This window comes from Rhea americana, unplaced genomic scaffold (genome assembly GCF_003343005.1).
Source record: "Rhea americana isolate MKP2758 unplaced genomic scaffold, rheAme1 scaffold_168, whole genome shotgun sequence".
Taxonomy (NCBI): domain Eukaryota; kingdom Metazoa; phylum Chordata; class Aves; order Rheiformes; family Rheidae; genus Rhea; species Rhea americana.
The window spans coordinates 368,468-385,594 of record NW_028185794.1 but is presented as its reverse complement, the minus strand read 5'-3'; the positions used below and the strand labels follow the sequence as shown (position 1 = coordinate 385,594).

At 51.2% G+C, this 17,127-nt stretch overlaps 1 protein-coding gene across 1 annotated transcript in view; it reads right to left on the bottom strand.

Annotated features, from left to right (window-relative positions):
- Positions 1 to 17,127, bottom strand: part of DUOX2 (dual oxidase 2) — a 25,421-nt gene continuing 8,294 nt past the window's right edge. Inside the window, exons 5-33 of the mRNA XM_085300682.1 lie at positions 16,226 to 16,427; positions 15,031 to 15,197; positions 14,876 to 14,936; positions 14,596 to 14,692; positions 14,345 to 14,417; positions 13,702 to 13,804; positions 13,196 to 13,359; positions 12,705 to 12,871; positions 12,334 to 12,452; positions 10,823 to 10,960; positions 10,417 to 10,530; positions 9,349 to 9,551; positions 8,801 to 8,986; positions 8,143 to 8,368; positions 7,343 to 7,436; positions 6,945 to 7,120; positions 6,573 to 6,642; positions 5,961 to 6,056; positions 4,932 to 5,110; positions 3,640 to 3,870; positions 3,271 to 3,370; positions 3,076 to 3,125; positions 2,811 to 2,938; positions 2,379 to 2,532; positions 1,528 to 1,760; positions 1,175 to 1,333; positions 857 to 1,012; positions 638 to 766; positions 1 to 123 (exon numbers count right to left, since the gene is read on the bottom strand). Of these exons, the coding sequence (XP_085156808.1) occupies positions 1 to 123; positions 638 to 766; positions 857 to 1,012; positions 1,175 to 1,333; positions 1,528 to 1,760; positions 2,379 to 2,532; positions 2,811 to 2,938; positions 3,076 to 3,125; positions 3,271 to 3,370; positions 3,640 to 3,870; positions 4,932 to 5,110; positions 5,961 to 6,056; positions 6,573 to 6,642; positions 6,945 to 7,120; positions 7,343 to 7,436; positions 8,143 to 8,368; positions 8,801 to 8,986; positions 9,349 to 9,551; positions 10,417 to 10,530; positions 10,823 to 10,960; positions 12,334 to 12,452; positions 12,705 to 12,871; positions 13,196 to 13,359; positions 13,702 to 13,804; positions 14,345 to 14,417; positions 14,596 to 14,692; positions 14,876 to 14,936; positions 15,031 to 15,197; positions 16,226 to 16,427 (4,098 nt within the window). The remainder of the gene's footprint in view (positions 124 to 637; positions 767 to 856; positions 1,013 to 1,174; positions 1,334 to 1,527; positions 1,761 to 2,378; positions 2,533 to 2,810; positions 2,939 to 3,075; positions 3,126 to 3,270; positions 3,371 to 3,639; positions 3,871 to 4,931; positions 5,111 to 5,960; positions 6,057 to 6,572; positions 6,643 to 6,944; positions 7,121 to 7,342; positions 7,437 to 8,142; positions 8,369 to 8,800; positions 8,987 to 9,348; positions 9,552 to 10,416; positions 10,531 to 10,822; positions 10,961 to 12,333; positions 12,453 to 12,704; positions 12,872 to 13,195; positions 13,360 to 13,701; positions 13,805 to 14,344; positions 14,418 to 14,595; positions 14,693 to 14,875; positions 14,937 to 15,030; positions 15,198 to 16,225; positions 16,428 to 17,127) is intronic.

The following is a 17,127-nucleotide window of genomic DNA, read 5'->3' as shown; positions in this document are numbered from 1 at the left end:
TCAGAAATTCTCATAGTGATGCACAAAGTAAGCCTGGTCCTTCTTGTTAACTTGCTGACAGGCCTTTTCTACACTCTTCGTCATTCCAGGTGGGCCACAGCTGAATACCCCAATCTTCTGCACCTGCAGAAAGAAGGAGGCCAAAGGGATGTTGAATCTGATGGCATTAGCTCTCCCTCCAGCCCTGCCACTGCTAGCTTGCTCATGCCAACYCTTGGGCGTCTTGTCCTCTGGCAGCATTAGGCATGGCTGCAGGCTGTCCCTGCCTGAGGAAGCTTCCAGGGAGTTCCCATGGAGTCACTGGGACCATGGAGGAGGAATGGGGGTTTTCAGAAGCATCCACTTGGCTTCTGCMAGCTCCAAGCACTGGCTGCAGCCAAGGTCTCATCATAGGGTGAGGTTAGGGGGTATTTGTCTGGCATAGGGCAAATGTGATCACCGTGGCTCTTCCAGTCTCCGGAGAGTAGGGGGAGGTTTATGCCCCTTCTGCCTTCCCCTTTGTGCAAGCACCACCAAGCTCTGCAGGGCCTCAGGGATGGGCTGGGACCAGGGACATCACTGTTTCCTGCACTGGCCAGTGGGTGCCTTCCTCCTGCCCCCATGCAGGTCCCCAAGGTCCAGACGAAGTAGCACAAACCTCAGGGTGCACCTCCTGCAGTGAGTTGAAGAAGGGCACAAAGGGGGGCCGCCCGAAATGGGTGATGGAGCGCAGTCCCGTGAACAGGCTCTGGTTCAGCACCTTCTGGAAGTGCCGCTCACAGATGTACTGAAAGAGAGATCAGGACACATTAGATCAGCATGGCCCAGGCATCAGGCTGGCAGCCTCCCTGGTGGACAGTCCTGGCACGGGGCTCACCAGCATGGTGGTACGCAGGTCGAACTTCTCAGCCAGCTGTGTGATATAGATGTGCACAGAGACAAGCTCATTCTGGTCGGCCTCTTCCACCTCGCGGATGATGTCAGCCAGCCACTCGAACTGCCGCTGTGTGCGTGTCACCCAGATGAAATAAATCTGTGCCAYGAACGGATGAGGCTCAATATGTGGCCAGCACCCCCAGTTCATGTCCAAGGGGGCCTTTCTTGGCCAGATCTTGGGGAATTTCATCCCTAAAGAGACCAGAAGCAGCACAAGGTGTTTTGGGAGGGCTCTTACCCTTTGGCTCCTTCTTCTTACCTTTTTACACAGCAGCTTGGAGCTGAAGGATGACTTGAAGACCAGGTCCTTAAGGATGGATGCGAAGGGCGTCACCCCGATGCCTCCTCCCACTAACACTGATACCTCAAACTTGTTCCACTCCTGGTGGCCCTCCCCAAAAGGTCCGTCCAGGTAGAGCTGGAAAGGAGCTGGCTCTTAGCAAAGCATCTCTCTCCTCCACTCACCCAGGGCTTGGCCACCTTCAAGGCTGGACAAGTGCCTTGGGCTTGGACACAATTCAGCACCAAGTCGCTTTGGACCTGAGAGCTGCCTGCCTTCAGAAGGTCCCCATCTCTGGAGCAGTAGCCCCTGGTGCTCAGTGCTGGCCTCACCTTGGGCAGCTTGCCAATGACAGCCAGGCTCTCTGGTGAGTAGAGTTCCCGCAGGCGGGTAGTCCAGGGTCCCACAGCCCGGATATGCAGGCTCAGCGTGTCCTCATGCGGTGCCGAGGTCAGAGTGAATGGGTGGTACTCATTGGTGCCCAGGGACACGCAGGCAATGCGCACCCACTGCCCTGACTTGTAGTCAAAGTCCTGTGGCCGCTGGAACTGGAGATGGGTAACACCTGGGGGGGGGAGGGGTAGTGACAGAGGACTTTGCTAGCTCCCTCATTAAGGTGGTTGCTTGAGACATTAAGCAGTGGAGGGAAAAGGCTAGGAGAGATCACAGGCCTCAAGGAAAGATGGCRCATTTGACCTGTGCTAGTGGTGGGGGGACAGGGCTGAGGGACAAACCATGGAGCCAGGCCTGGGCACAGAACGCCCAGGGAGGCTGTGCCAGGGCATGACAAAGAGACCAGGTGGTTCTTGTTAGGTAAATAACTGATCCCTACTCAGGGAGGTAAAGCCAGTGTGTTGGCTGAGCTAAGTGCCTCAGTTTCCTCCTCTGTGGAGGACAACCAGGAGACCCTTGCCATGCATGAGTACTGTGAAGGTGCTGCCCCCATAAGTGGCATTAGTCTGAGCCACCAATTCATGTGACAGCCAGCAGGACATTTTCCAGCGCCAGAATGACCTGCATGCCACCTGGGCCAGGGATTGCTGCCATGGGGCACCCGCACCTCCACAGCAGCAGGACTGGAAAACTCAGCCCCAAGTAGCTGGGTTTCTTCTTCCTCTGCAGYGCCCTGTCGCTCTTGTGAAGGGCCTGACCTGGCACCATGGGGGCTGTGTGGATGTAGTACCTGAGGGTAGGAGCTCAGCTTTCACCACACCAATCTCCACCTTTTTCCTGCTCAGGCTGAGCAGCTTGTCTGCGCCATAGATGAGAGCTGGGATAATGAAATAGATGTGGAAGCGGGGCTGCTGGATCAGAGCATAGCTGCCATGGATGATGATCTGGAGAAGAACAGGAAACAGTCCCCATCAGTGTGGCACTCAGCCCAGTGAACCATCACCAACAGTTTGTTAGTATCAGGGAGATGGGAAGGTCTGAGGATGGTAGGAGGAACAAGGATCCAGGCCACTAGGTCCTTTTCAGTACTGAGACCTGTGGGACCTGCCTGGTTATACCCCCTGCTGCTCCTTGCTGGCTGTGCTGTCTTGGGCTTGCAGTGCATCAGCACCACCTCCTCCCTCCCTGCCTGCCAGCTGGGCCAGGAAAAGCCTTGCATTACCAGGACATAGAGCAGCACGTAGAGATGGTGAGAGATCCAAAAGCCCTGAAAGCTGACGCGCCGGAAGTGGTGGGTGGCAAACACATACATCACAGCAAGAATCACGAGCAGCAGCACTCCTGTCATGCCTGCAAGAGAAGGGACCGAGGGATCCAGGATGGATCAGGCCTGCCCCACGGGGCTCCACCTGGGCTGCACAGAGGCTGCCTGTCTCTGGCACATGAGTAAGCACAGGCTATACAGCCTGACTGCTAGCCAGTCTTACCTGGAATAGTTTGAAAGAACCACCAGTAATACTTTTGAGGGAGCTGTGACCTAGAAAGGGACAAAAAAATGCACCATGGATCATGGACTGGCCAGAGCAGGGATAAGCCTAACATTTATCTAAAAAAAAATTTCACTTTCTTTCTCATCTACGTTCAGGATGTTCTGCCTGGACTGTCCTTCAAACTGCACCTACCCATCATCCATAAAAACACTGGAGAAGAGGCAGGACAACACACTGAGAGGGATGACTGAGAAGATGTAGACGTTCACTACATGGCCTGCAGTGTGGAGCACTGTAGAAGACAGAAACCAGGAGAGAAAATCATCATCGCTGCAGTAGATGGACATGTGGCAGACCCTGCTGATRTGCCCAGCAGCCCAGCAATTACTCCTGTTCTGTGGTACAAAGCGTCTAGTCTTGCCAGGCTCCATACACAGTGGCCTGCTTCTGCCAGGTCCAGCTGTGTCACGATGGGCTGATCTCTCCTGAAGAGCCGATCTCCTGGTTTAACAGTGATTCCTGGGTGACATCTTCCCTGGGCCTCCCCAGYAGACCCCGTACCTGAGAAAATCAGGGCTGCCATGGCAATCCAGCGGTGGAAGTCCACGGCAGCATCAAAGGGGATGTAACGATTGAGGAAAGTTTCCCGTAGGATGGTGATGAGGTTCCGGCACATGGTGAGCARGATATAAGAGTACATGAAGGAGATGCAAGCAGCTGACCCCCGAGAGATGATGATCCCAACAAAAGTGGTCTGTGCAATTCCAGTGAGGGGGGATGCAAAAGCGTAGTCTGGGGGAAGAAAGCAGAGTAGGGCATCACACACCAAGCACACTAACCCTTCCTGCAACCAGAGTGACTCTGCCGAGAAGCAGCCACCTGAGACAGGGCTGTGAGAGGACAGGGACATATTATGCTATGTTGGACCCAAGATCTGCACTGGTATCTGCTGCTGGGAGATAGAATCTCCTTGGAGGTTGGGGGAGGGGATTAGTCTCCTCTTTATAGCACTGTGAAACTGCATCTCAATACTATACTCTATGTCCAGAGTTGGGCTCCCCAGTACAAGAGACAAATCAGCAAACAAATGAGTCCAGTGGAGGCCATCAGGATGGGTGGGAGCTGGAGCACATTGTGTATGAGAAGGTCAATGGAAATGSGCTTGCTCAGCATGGAGGAGACATGAGAGAGGCTCAAGAGAGAGAGACCTTACTGCTGTCTACAACCACGTAATGGATGTTGCAGAAAGGGTGGAGCCAAACTCTTTCCAGTGTGGCACAGTGACAAGATGAGAGGCAATGGGAAAAACTTCACTAAGGGAAATTAGAATTAGATATCACGTAACAACTCATCACAGGGAGGACAGACAAACACTGGAATGGGCACCATAATGAGACTGGATCTCCATCCTTGGAGCTCTTCAAACCTTCTCTAGACAAGGCCTTCAGCCACTTGATTCAGTTCTGAAATTGCCCTTTCTTTGAGCAGGGAGTTGGAATGGGGACCTCTGCAGGTCCCTTCTGACCTCAATAATTCTTTGATTATTTCAAGGGAGGACCAACACCGTTTGACAAAGCTGTGGCAGGACCTTCCTCATCCCAGTGTGTCCCATGCAGTGTGTAGTTTTCAGTATCCAACTTTATGCACCTCCTAGCATCTACGGAGGCAGGGCTGGAATCGTAGAATCATAGAATCAGTAAGGTTGGAAGGGACCTCTGGAGATTATCTAGTCCAACCTCCCCGCTCAGCAGGGTCACCTAGAGCATGTTAGACAGGGTTGCATCCAGGCGGGCCTTGAATATCTGCAGAGAAGGAGACTCCACAACCTCTCTGGGCAACAAAAGGACACTCACAATATGCTCTCTCCACAAACAGGCCAGCAGTGATGGCAGAGAATAGGACCACACAGACAATGTGGCGCCGGTAATTCTCAATGAAACGTTTGAACTCCTGGATCTTCTGTTGAACTTTGTTCCGTTGGTATTTTTTCCGTTTTGCTTCAGTGTATACATGTTGCTGGTACTGATTCACTCTGGGAAAAATCGGAGAACTGGTATCAATTCAAGAGTCACCTGATGTTGAATATGGCTCARGGATTTTATAGCACCTAGCACACTGGAACAACCCTCTGCAAACAAGTGCAGTGACCTAAACAAGATGATATCAGAGCTTATTCTTAGGATATGATCCACTTCACACAATTATGAAAGCTGATAACAAATATGCACATAATGCCTGATGAAATAGGCAAACCATAAAGCAAAACCATAAAAAAACCTCCAGAGGGATGAAAAATCCCAGGGTTGGATAAATTATGAAGGATATATTATTCCTGGTTAGGAATAATGGCAATTTAACTGCTTCACGGGAGGAATATTTGCCATTGCCACAGCAATGAGGACTTGAGTCTCTTCTGCTGATGTTGCAGGCATTGCAGAACTGAAGCAGTAGAGCCCCAGAGGACAGAGGAGGGCTGGCAGTGCAGACAGGACTTGCCATACAGTGCCCCTCTCTGCAAGCAGAGCATACACTCTGCAACCCACTATCCTTGGCTCTGAAGTTGGCCACTACATGTTTTTTTTCAAAGACACATTTCAATCAGAACCAGCTACAGTGGTGAGCAGCAGATCCTGCACTGTCCCACTGAAATAGGCTTATTCCCAGGGCAATCACCGTGTGCCAGCCTAAGAAAGGGTGATGTGTCTGCCCAGGCACTGATGGTGTTGCATTCCCTCCCTCCATCCTGCCACCTTCATTGCTGGGTTCTTCACAGTAATTATTTGACTTAAGTCCTACTGGAACACAGAGACATCAGAAATTGAAAATAGCAGCCTGGCTGAACAAGATCCCAAGTGCAGAAGGCAAAGAGGGGGAATACTCACTTTCTGCCCAGTCTCTTCCTCAGTTCTTGCCCTTCTTGCTCCATATACTGGGTCACAGTTTCCTGATTTGGGCCTTTCTCCCTGTCCAAGATGGTTCTGCCAAAAAGAGAGTTTTTCTAGAGGAAAACTGTATTTGTAAGAAGGTCTGTGGGTCAGTCAGAAATGGGTCTTCTCCATTGCTGCTTCACAGAYGCTTTCCATCTCAGGCTCGGCCTAGAAGGGGCCTTAATTTTTCCTGCAAGCCTGCTGTATTCTTTAACTGGATCAAATTCACTCCAAAATAACCCATTGCCCTGAAAAGCAATGTGGGCTCCCCTCCCTGTGGTGAGGCACCTCAGGAATGTAACACRTGCAGTGTAGCCTCTCCAGGAGGCAGTTCCTCCATGTGCCTGTCTGGAACACAAGGGGAGGGGAAGGGAGAGCGCAGCGTCCCTCACAGTGTGCTGCCTGCTCATGCTGCCTGTCCCAGTTTGGTCATGACCCTTYGCCAGTATAGGGAGTGAGAAGACCCAGTAGGAGAATTTGTTGGAGAGGTAGAGGTGAAGGATAGACATGCATGAGGGCAAAAAGCGAGAAAGAAACAGTAGCAATAGGACTGAGAAGAGAGCTTACCCTTTGGGCTCATTCCTTTTTATGAAGGAGACACGGTTCTGTATGTTTTTCTTGAATACATCAGGGACACCTTTCAGGATCCAAAAGGACAGACAGCCATTTACATTGTGTAAGATTTGATGGACAAGGTTTAGACATCTTTGCTGGGCAGGGGTGCAGTGAGGAGAGTCTTTGTGCTGAACAAAATTGCTTCCATGTATTGTACATGGAGCAAGRACCAATGCAAGATTACTGCCCGTGGAGAACGGGGCAACTAGGGATTGGAGAAACAGATGGGACATGATTTGGAAGCCACATATTAGGTGCTGTCCAACTCATCCAGACCTATGGGCCCAGGTGTGACCCAGCACTCCTGCACATGCTCCCGCTGACCTTTGATGCAGAGCTGGGTGAGACGGAGYTCACTGTCATGGTCCCGCAGCATGTAATGGAAATCCTCCCATGTCAGTTCATCCCTGTCCTGAAACCCTGAGGCCTGAAACATGGACTCGGTCACCTGCTCCGCCTGATCTCTTGACAGGCAGTTGTTGGAGATTTCAATGAAGGACCTGCAGCAAGAAGGAGAGATGGGAATACTAGAGTACTACAGCTTGARTCCTTGAAATAACACAGGGCAGAGCCCCAGACCAGTTTCATTTGGTTTCATGYAGTCCTCTTGGGAACTGAAGCACAGAGACTGGGAACTGCTCGTGAAGACATCTACATTTGTARAYATTGTCAAGATATCTACAAAGATTCCTTGTTCTGTCTAGAGGGATGAAAAGAAGTACCTGAGCATCCTCAGAAACTCCTCCTTGGAGAGGAACCCATTCTCATCAATGTCATACATCCTGAACATCACCTTGGACTTCTCTTCTGGGGACCCTGGTGGGAAGGGAGAGAGATGGAATAAGAACCAGATCTTATCTGCACCGGCAAAGATGCTTTCAAACTTTGCCCTCACAATCTTTTCAGAGTGAACTGTTGCCACAGGTCCAGGCTTTCATAGACAAATTACTGATGGCAGTTTGAACAGCAACAGAGTTTTCCTTCACTCTCATGGCTCACTTCTGCTTGACTTTCTCAAGTGAAAGGTGAAAAAATAGGTAAAGACATTGTTGTGCATTACTTTACAAGTTCAATATGTGAAAGCTTCTTCATAGCAATCATTTTCTGGGAGCTAGTTTGATTAAATCTGTCATTTATCAGCTCCACCTACTAATTTTCCTTTCCAGCGGTCAGTTAGGAAGGATTGKGCATACTGTCAGATATGGTTGATATCTATCAAGGGATATCTATCAATGRTCTATTTGGGAGACAGATAGTGGACTTGGGTGAGGGAGGAGACAAACCAAAAAGTTGCTGTTCTGAGATAGCTGTCCTCAAGTACAGTCAGCATAATTATATTATTACTGCCTTGTAACTCAAATCCAAGCTGTCCGATGTGAAGTGAACTTTAATCTGTAGAACTGTCTGCAGATTGACCTGCTGGATGGATCTTGTCCTTCACTCTGCTGGTGACATCATTGACAGAGCCTAGAAACAGGACTTAAAGCAACAGATKAAGACTCTAACCAGCAGCAAGTCCTACCTTTCATGAAGATCACCAAGATGTCCAGGAACTCCCGGAAGGAGATGTACCCATTGCCATCTTTGTCTGCCAGCGAGAACATGGACTCCACAAACATAGAGTGGGCTTTGAGCCCTAAGGACTCGGCAAACTCAGCCCTGCTCAGCTCACATGTCAGAGACTCCTTTGCCTTCCGTGAAGATTCAAAGCTGAGCTCTCCAGCATCAGACCGGTCAATATCCAGCACCTGTAGGTTGTGTCCCACAAAAGAAATACTCTGAATGCTGGCAGAGCAGAAGGCTATTGCTTGCCTGTCCAGCCTATTGCACAAAGACTAGTAGCTTTCCCAGGAGAGAGTTCATGACAGATACCATAGGAACAACCTTTATTTCTCCTACACTATGCACCTTTTACGGTAAACGGTAAAGCACTGACCATTACAGGTATCTGTCATCTCATGCCAAAGTCTCTTTCTACCATTAAGTATGTGTATCACAACAGCAGAACTGCCTGTGTCTTCTGCAATGGAAAATTTTCTGTAACTCTAGAAGTAGCAGCAACTTCTTCCTTGTGTGTGGCTAACCAACTCTTAGGGAGAGCAACAGCAGCAATATTCTTTGTTTAGTCAATACAGAAATATCTTCCTCCATTCATCAGAGCCTGCCACACCTGTACATACCTGAGCAAATAGGTGCCTGAAGAAAGTCTCCAGAATCTTTTTCCTCTGCTCCTGGGTGACTGCCTGTTTCAGCAGACTCTGTTCCTTCATCTCAGACACATGCAGATCAAGGCTGCTCTTTTTCAAGTAGTCTCGTAGCTTCCCAATGAAGTTGCTCCTCTCTGCCTCTTCGCTGAAAAGCAGCACCTGCGAAAAGCACCAGATGGCTGTCAGTGACAGAGGTGCTCACTGAGGCTGGCCATCACACCCAACATACTAAAAGTCCAAGCTTTCCTCAGCAGTTATTTGCTGTTCTTTTCAAGTTGGCCTGATCTCCCCCATTAGATTCACCCCACACATGCCATTTCTGTGTCCATGGGTAGCAACTGAGACCTGATTTGCTAAAGCCCACTGGTCTGGAGGGCTGCAGCTCAGTACAAAGCACTGCTGCTGTTCACAGCTTCCTCAAGAGCTCTGAGTCCAGGACTGAGTGAGGCAGCATATACGTGATCAGTGGCAGAGGATGCTGGAGGGCTCAGGGGACAGTCCTTGGGCATCATGGCACTCACCAGGTCGTACTCCTTGGGGCTCTTCAGAAGCAGAGCTCTGTTGCCTTTGTTGTTGGAGAGAATCACCTCCACCCTTTGTTGGGTTTTCAGACTAATGCTCCGGAGCACAGACCACCTACTATCCATCACTTTGAGCACTTTGTCAGGTTGGAGCTGAATGAAGACAGAAGAACTGTCTATCTTGGGACCATGCCACTCCATGGCTGATGGGAGAGAGAATGATACTCAGCCGGAAAGGCACGCTTCAGCTCCCATTCATTCCAACACCTTCCTTCACTGAAATGCAGCTTGAGTAATGGCATGGGGCTTGTGCTAATGGATGCTAATCCATTGTTTCTTCCCTGCTAAAGTTGCATAGCACAGAGATGGTACATCAAATGCCTGACAGGTCACATGGGTTGCTGGGAAGGGGGAGCTAGACTTTGCTATCTCATAGTCTGACCTTGCTGCAATGACTGTCATCTTTGGCACAACCCTACAGTTGTGCTCGAGTCTCAGTTGTTAAACCTTCACATCCCACTTCTAAAATTTTTAGACTTGCAGTTTTACGTGGGCTCAATGTTATTCACTAGTTACTGGCCACATGTCTGCCAGGAGACCAAATACATGTTAAGGGAAAAAATGATATTCTCCTGACTGCTTGTAACAGAACAGAGCTCAAGTGTACAGTCATGGGAGGAATGCAGGCCATGGAGCAGGATACAAAGGTTTTCCCAGCCTTCACAGCAAGGAGACACCATCCCTATCCTGGAGCCACTGGCGCAACTGCTCTGCATCCATTTTCCTCAGGTAAACTGTCATCTGGAGAGGATTAGGATTATAGGGCCATAGGATAACTCAGGCTGGAAAGGACCTCTGGCAGTCTCTAGTCCAACTTCCTGCCCAAAGCAGGCCCAGCTGTAAGGTCAGATCCAGTTGCTCAARGCTTTATCCTGCTGGGTCTTAATGGAGATTGCATAACCTCTTTGGGAGCTCTCCAAGCTCTATTTTCCAGCCTTGCTTGGGTATGTGCCCTGACTTTAGCAGCATCAYCACACTACCATCACAAGATTAATARTGCCACCTCACCATGTGCTGCCTCATTGGTCACCTCTCTCCGCACGCTAGGGTCCTGCTTCTTCTGCAGCTTCTTGAAGTCTCTCTTGCGGAGAACAGCGACAATCCAGGCAACAAACAGACTCACTGGGGACACATTGGAGAAGGAGGCATCGGACATCACAAAGTTCCTTCCTGTTTTGGCAGTGTCTCCTGTATGACCCCATCACCCTTGTTTAACCTTACACAGTTTTAGTTAACCCAGGGCTGCACCAGTCCATGAAAGCCTTACTCCATCCCAAGCACTCAAGGACCTGCCACCACAAGGCTCTCGAGAATGGCCAAGACTCAGCAGCTCCTGCTGGGAGATGTTTGGCCCCTGGGCACTGATCTCCACCTTCCAGTAAAGGAGGAGAAAAGGAAAAAAGGAATAGCAAACCTAAAGGTAGACAGCAGAGGACAACAATGATGATCCCAAAGCCTGCACCGCTGCCTTCAAAGTAGTCCAGTACAGTCATGGGTGTGCAGTTGGCCAGGTGCTGAGTTGTCAGCTGCTGTGGCTGAGGGCACGGGTCCCCTGCATGGGGGGAGAAAGGCTGTGAGTGTCATGAGCCTTTTATCCCTCTCTGCCTTCATTCTTGGGAATCTCTACAATTAAGATGCTGGTGGGGTTCACTGCTCGGTGACCCAAGGAGAACTGAAAAACTGTCTCATGCCCATCACTGACATGATGTTCACATTAAACTCCAGATTTTAGGGGACAGCCTTTGTTTCCAGGCTGAACTTCTGCCTGCCACACCAAACCGAGCAAAGAATTGGGCTCAAGTGCTCTGGGGATTCTCTGCTGAGAGGTGCTGAGCAACATTACCTCTCCCACTAGGATGGGCAGAGTGAGAGGTACCCTGGGCTGTGCCAAATCAGGGCTCAGTACCTCTGCTTGTCACTTGGGTGCTGTAAATCAAGACAGCCCTCCGGGTACAATTGATTGATGTGTACATCTAGGGAATCAAAATACATTGCAAGGGCTGGAACATGTACCAAAAAACYCTCCACTTTTGTTGAACAGGAAGGATGTGGCAAAATCAGAAGTGGAAAAGGCATTTTGGATCCCAACAGTTGGGACAGGAAAACTCATTTCAAAGATGGCACAGGAGAGCACTGGGGCACCGTGAGCCTTCAGTGTGGGACTTGGACCTTTAATGCTGCTTCTAGCTTGCGGGGAACCAAAAATGTTCTGGGACACAAGCCCTAAGCGCTCCCTGCGTTCAGATCTAGCCGGCACTGTTCTTTATACACAGCTCCTCGCCTGTTTTCCACAGTGGTTGCACCACAACCTCAGGAAAGCCCAGCCAGCTTTCTGAGCAGCCCTGGTTAACCAACAGCCTCACTAGCATAGCAGCTGGGCAGGAGCAGGCATTACAGAGCAGTACCCAGGGCATATATTCAGAGACTGATGCAGTTAAGCACAAGTATGGTACACGAAGCTTAATTCATCTGCAAACTTCACAGAGTTTCAGGTCACTCACCGGTTGAACCTGCAGACCTGAGTGTATGCATATATAAAAGCAGCTATAGAACATATCAGTGATGAGTATGACATAGCTTGGGGCAGGCAGAGGCCAAGTCTTAGCCCCTGCAGGACCTTCCAGGGCATCACTTGCCAGTGGCACTTTTGCAACCATGTTGCAATGCACATGCCTGGACTTTAGCTCACTTTCAACATCAGCTCTCTCTGCTTTGCTTATATTTGATCCTGGATTTTCGTGTATGTTTTGCTTGCTTACGGGCACAGCAAGCATCASGTTTGCCAGTTTGCCAGCTGGTTTGCTTTCGCTGAGTCACTGGCTGTTCACCAAGGCTGGCCTGTGTCCGAACTCAGAGGAACAGTTTCCTCCTTAACTCACTTGTGCTGTTTGCTCCCTATGTCCTGGCACTGCACAGAGCTCTCACCATTATGCCAGACAAACACCTCGCGCTGGATTTCTGTTGAATTTGCATAGGTGACTGCAACAAGGACGTCGTGGAACGTGGTGTTGCGAATCTCACTGGTTTCTCTCCCGGTGAATAAACTGAGAAAAAACACATGGAGCCAAGTGGTGGCCAGGATGACACAACTTGGCCCAGAAAGCCAGATGGTGGCAGGAGGGATTCACTCCCTGCACTGTTTTAAGAACTGAGGAAGCTGAAGGATGGCTTTTTCCTCCAGCCTCAGTTGCTGTGGCTTCCTGGGCTATAGGGATGAGGGGTCCAAGGCTCTCTAGGCATGGCTGATAGAGCAATGGGCAGTCTTCTGTGCATGCCAGATGGAGAGAGGTATTTACCCATTCTTGGTGTTTTCAAACCAAAACCTGTCGCCATCACGCAGGCGCACAAATTGGTCCAGGATGATGGCGCTGAAGAGGGAGTTGTCAGCCTCCAGCATGCCACCAGGGAGCAGCTCCAGCCTGGCAGTGTCATTGGTGTACAGGGCAGCAACCCGCTGCAGCACCTGGACAGAAATCCCACCACACATACAAACACAGCATGAGCAGAGAGAATTTTGCCAGGGTGTCAGAAAGTTTAGGGAAGCCTCAAGAGAAGCAGGGAACATTCATTTCCCAGGCATCTCATGCCCATTGGCTGTGCAGATGACCAACACAGCCTTTAGCTTGTGCTTGAGCAACCAAACATTGCTTCCAGAGCAACTCTGCTCCAGAGGAGTAGAGCTCCAGTGGCATGGGAATGCTGCGTGGGGGCAGGATACACTTATTCACATCATGTAATTATGCAGTTACTCCGTACACTTTCTCAGCCCAGACTAATCCCCCGTTACCTGTTGTCCCAGGTGTGGGGCAAGGTTTGTCCAAGACTGGAGAGGCTTCAAACCAAATCGCTCCCGTGCCTGGTTATAGGTGGGCAGGCCAAGGTCTCGTCCACGCTGGAGCCAGCTRGCCACATAGTCGGTGCGGGTGTACTTCAGAGGCCCATACCAGAAATCTGTAGGTGGAATCAAAGTCATGGTAATAATAAAGCAGACCCYGAGGAGCAACTGCACTTGCCCTGGATGCAGGGCTGCCTTGCCCCTCTGTCAGCTATGTCCCCCATAGGCTATGCTGAACATGTAGATCACCTCTATACTCTCACTGACAAAGTTCGACATGCTAACATGTCCTGCAGCTTCTCTGCACCTCCATTAACTAGGTTGAAGCTGGTCAAAGCACGCGCTCAGGTGCTGATAGTGATGGCAACGGGACCCGCCTCCCCACCTCAGCCCATACAGAGTCCTGGRAGAGAGGCCCCCCCAACAACACACCAGCTGCACTGTGGGGTAGTGCAAACCTTGGAGATCTTCCACCACAATGTTGTCTTCCTGCTCTGCRATCTGTGAGCTCATCCCCAACAGCAGGTCATCCATGTCTTCTGCACGCTGCAGYCTGGTGCCCTGAAGGGAGATGGAGAGGGCAGGTGAATCTTCACAGGACTGAAGACATGGGGAAGACYCCCCACCCCAAACTGGTACCCAAAGCCAGTCTGCAGTGACCATTGGATTCTCCTGGCCATGGTACACACCACAGAGCCTGGGGACATGACTGGACTGGGTCCATGGGCAGCAAGCATGAGCCATTCTATGCAAGCCTGACAGCACAAAAGAGCTGTGCTGCTACCATAGCTGGCAAAGGAGCCARGACGGGTTTGACTTGGATCAAGCTGGAAAATAACCATAAGGAGGAGAATAGGAGGAAGAGCTGCTCCCCAGTCTAGCTCTTCCCAGCAGCACTAACTACTTTGTGGAGTGCCCGTTTCTGCATCCAGCAGAGAGATTTCATTCCCACCTCCCCAGCCATGGCAGTTCAGGGCATGACAGGCAGCTCTGAGGGAAGCATCTCATTCCTCAGAGGGATCCTCTAAAGGGAGAAGCAATTTGGGAAGAAATGGAGCTTTAACCACATCCTCCAGACTCCACCAAGCTCCCTCGCCATACCTCTCTGCTCCAGAAGCTGTTGCAGAGCCGCAGCGCTGGGTATGGGCCAGCCCGGAATTGGCACMTGGGATCTCTGAAACAGGAGAGAAGGGCTGGACCCACAACCCAAAGGCTGGCTGCCCCTGAGACAGAGTCCAGCAAGCCCTACACTCCCCGGGTGACAGGCAGGATGACAGGGAAGGAACAGGGACCAGCTCCACCTTTTCCAGCACAGGCACAGCTCTCCTGCAACCCAGCCTGGTTGCTCCTACCTCCTGTAGATGCCTGGTGGCACCATCGTGGCAAGGAAAAGCGATGAGGCCGCCACAAACTCTGGTGAGAGGCTGGGGTCCATGTGCTGCTGGTAACCTGCAGGGGCAACAACCATGGCTATACACAGCACTGGGGAGTGGAGGTATGGAGGCACCAGGCCCCTTCTGCCACTTCAGCTCCCTTGACCTGCCCAACACATCCCTTCTCCCTGACTCAGAGCCCCTGCACACCTTGTCACCCCTTTGCCCACAGGCAGCCCTCTACTGTGTTGTCCCTCACCTGTGTATGCCGGGACGGCTTTCCCCAGCAGGGCCGGCAGCCATTCATACAGCACGATGCTCTAGGGCACAGAGGAGCTGGTCAGGGCCAGCAATGGGGAGGAAGTTGGGACCCCAGTAGAGCCAGGCTGCTCTGGCTGGGGAGCCTGACCTCACCTGGAAGGTGGCAATGACCCGCTTGCGAGCATGTTGGAAGAGGTCCTCATCAGGCCAGGTGGGGTGCTTCTTGGCCAGTGTCTCAGCCCAGTGGTTGTGGTAGCGAAACCAAACGATGTTCTCAGCCTGCAGGAAAGGGTTCTCGTTCCCCCAGGCGCTCCCCAGGTCTGCAAGAGCCGCCGGGGCTGTGAGAGGTGGATCCTGCCATGGCGTGGGCAGGAAGGCTGGGGTGCCCCACCTGTGCCCCCTGGCTCCCTGTCCAGGGCATGGGGTTAGCTGGGGCTACAGATGGAGAAGCGTCCCCAGCACTGTGGYTAAGGGGATGGTGCCTCTGGCCTTGATGGTTCAGGCAGCACATGATCTTCCCTTGCTCCCTGCCCTCCTCGTCCCTCCTTTCCCACCTCCTCTCGGGGAGAGGAGCAGTCTGAGCAAGAGGCAGCACGGGGCAGAAGCATGTGGAGGGGGAGCAGCTCCAGGCCTTGAGCACAGACCAAAGGTCGGGCAAGTAAGGAATTCAAAGCAAGATGAGCAGGTTTTATCAGCAGCCCCTTTCCCATGCACAGATCTCCTCAGATTAGATGGTCGAGTGCCTGTCGGTATCTATGCATTGGCTGGGAGCTGACCCACTGCCTCCCAGGGGCCTGGTGACTTAAGTTCATGGTGTATCTTTGCTATGCGGTCCTGCCTCCTCCAGGACATGCATCTTCCTCCTCCTCAGGCTAGGAAAATGCCTTCTCTCCTGCAAGGCGTCTGTCAATTCTACGCCACGTGGTCCTGCTCACTGCACTTCCACAGCCACTCAGGAAAGTGCTTAGCTGCCCTGAGCCCCTCCATGATCCCCCTGCCCTATCCTGGGATCCCTCTCTGCCCTTTAGGCTTAGCACACCAGCTGCCTGAGCCTGGGGTGCTGCACAGCATCCCTCATCCTGGCCACACTCCACTCAGAAGTAACTGTCTCAGGGAGCGAAAGGGAGGATGTAAGCCAGGACCACTGTTTGTCATCCACTTTTTCTCCTCCTGGGGATGGGTGAGCAAAACCTCCTGCAATTGCCCTATGCAGGAAGGCACACCGGGTAATCACTGGGGAGCTCTGAGCTCGGCTTGGAGCCTTGCTAGGTCAGAGACGGAGCAGAGCAAGGAAATTTGCCAAGGAAAACTGGCCCMCAGGGAAAGGAAATCCCAGGTTCTTCCTTACCATAGATCCCTTGGGAACCACCCGTCCCTGTGGATGGATCCAGAGCCTTCCACATGGGGACCCTCCCATCTGTCTCTCTTGGGAAGCGCTTGTCAGGCCCAGAAGCCAGCTTCCCTCCTGAGAAGCTCCTCAGGGCATCGCTCCAGGAGTGCGATGAGCCGTAGATGGAGCTCCCGTCGAGCCAGCTTGTCACTTTGTTGGTCTGAGGAGAGACGTGGAGAAYGGGTGTTAACAGGTGGTGGCCTCTGAGGGCTCAGCAGAAGAGTCCCAAGCCAGTCCATTTAGTCTCTCATCATAAGGAAGCCACTCCAGCCCTTATTTTAATGAGAACTACCAAGATGCACATCTTACCATGGCCTGTCACTGTGCAAGCTACTGGACTAATTCCCACAGGCTCCTTGACTGGCTTGGCAAAAAACATGTGCAGATTTTTCAAAAAAGTATGGTGTTTTTTTCTTTTTTTAATTATCATTTTCAGCTGTGCCCACAAGCAGACAGCCCTGAATCCTCAGGCTGCACTGAAAGGAGGCAAACCCCATGCCTAGGGAAACCGTATRTGGGAGTGAGTGTAGGAAACACTGGAGCTTTCTTTTCCTGGGGGCTGTCCCACCACAAGATCCTCCCTGGAGAGCCTTCTCCTTGCAGCAGGTGTCCTGCTGCCCTAACAACGTGTTGAAACATCTCCTCTGCCAATRTTTTCAGGAAATCATCCTTTTTCATTTGACAATGTGCTGGAGCTTGTTTTTTGAAGGTTTGAAATACTGCTAAAAAAGATAATCTGCTAATCTGGTCTCATTGAGGTTTTGTCACATGAACAGTGTTAAGGTTTATTGCTTTGGCTATTTTGAATGGGAAGCTTTCCAGCACTAAAGGCAAAAAAAAAAAAAAAAAAAAAAAAAAAA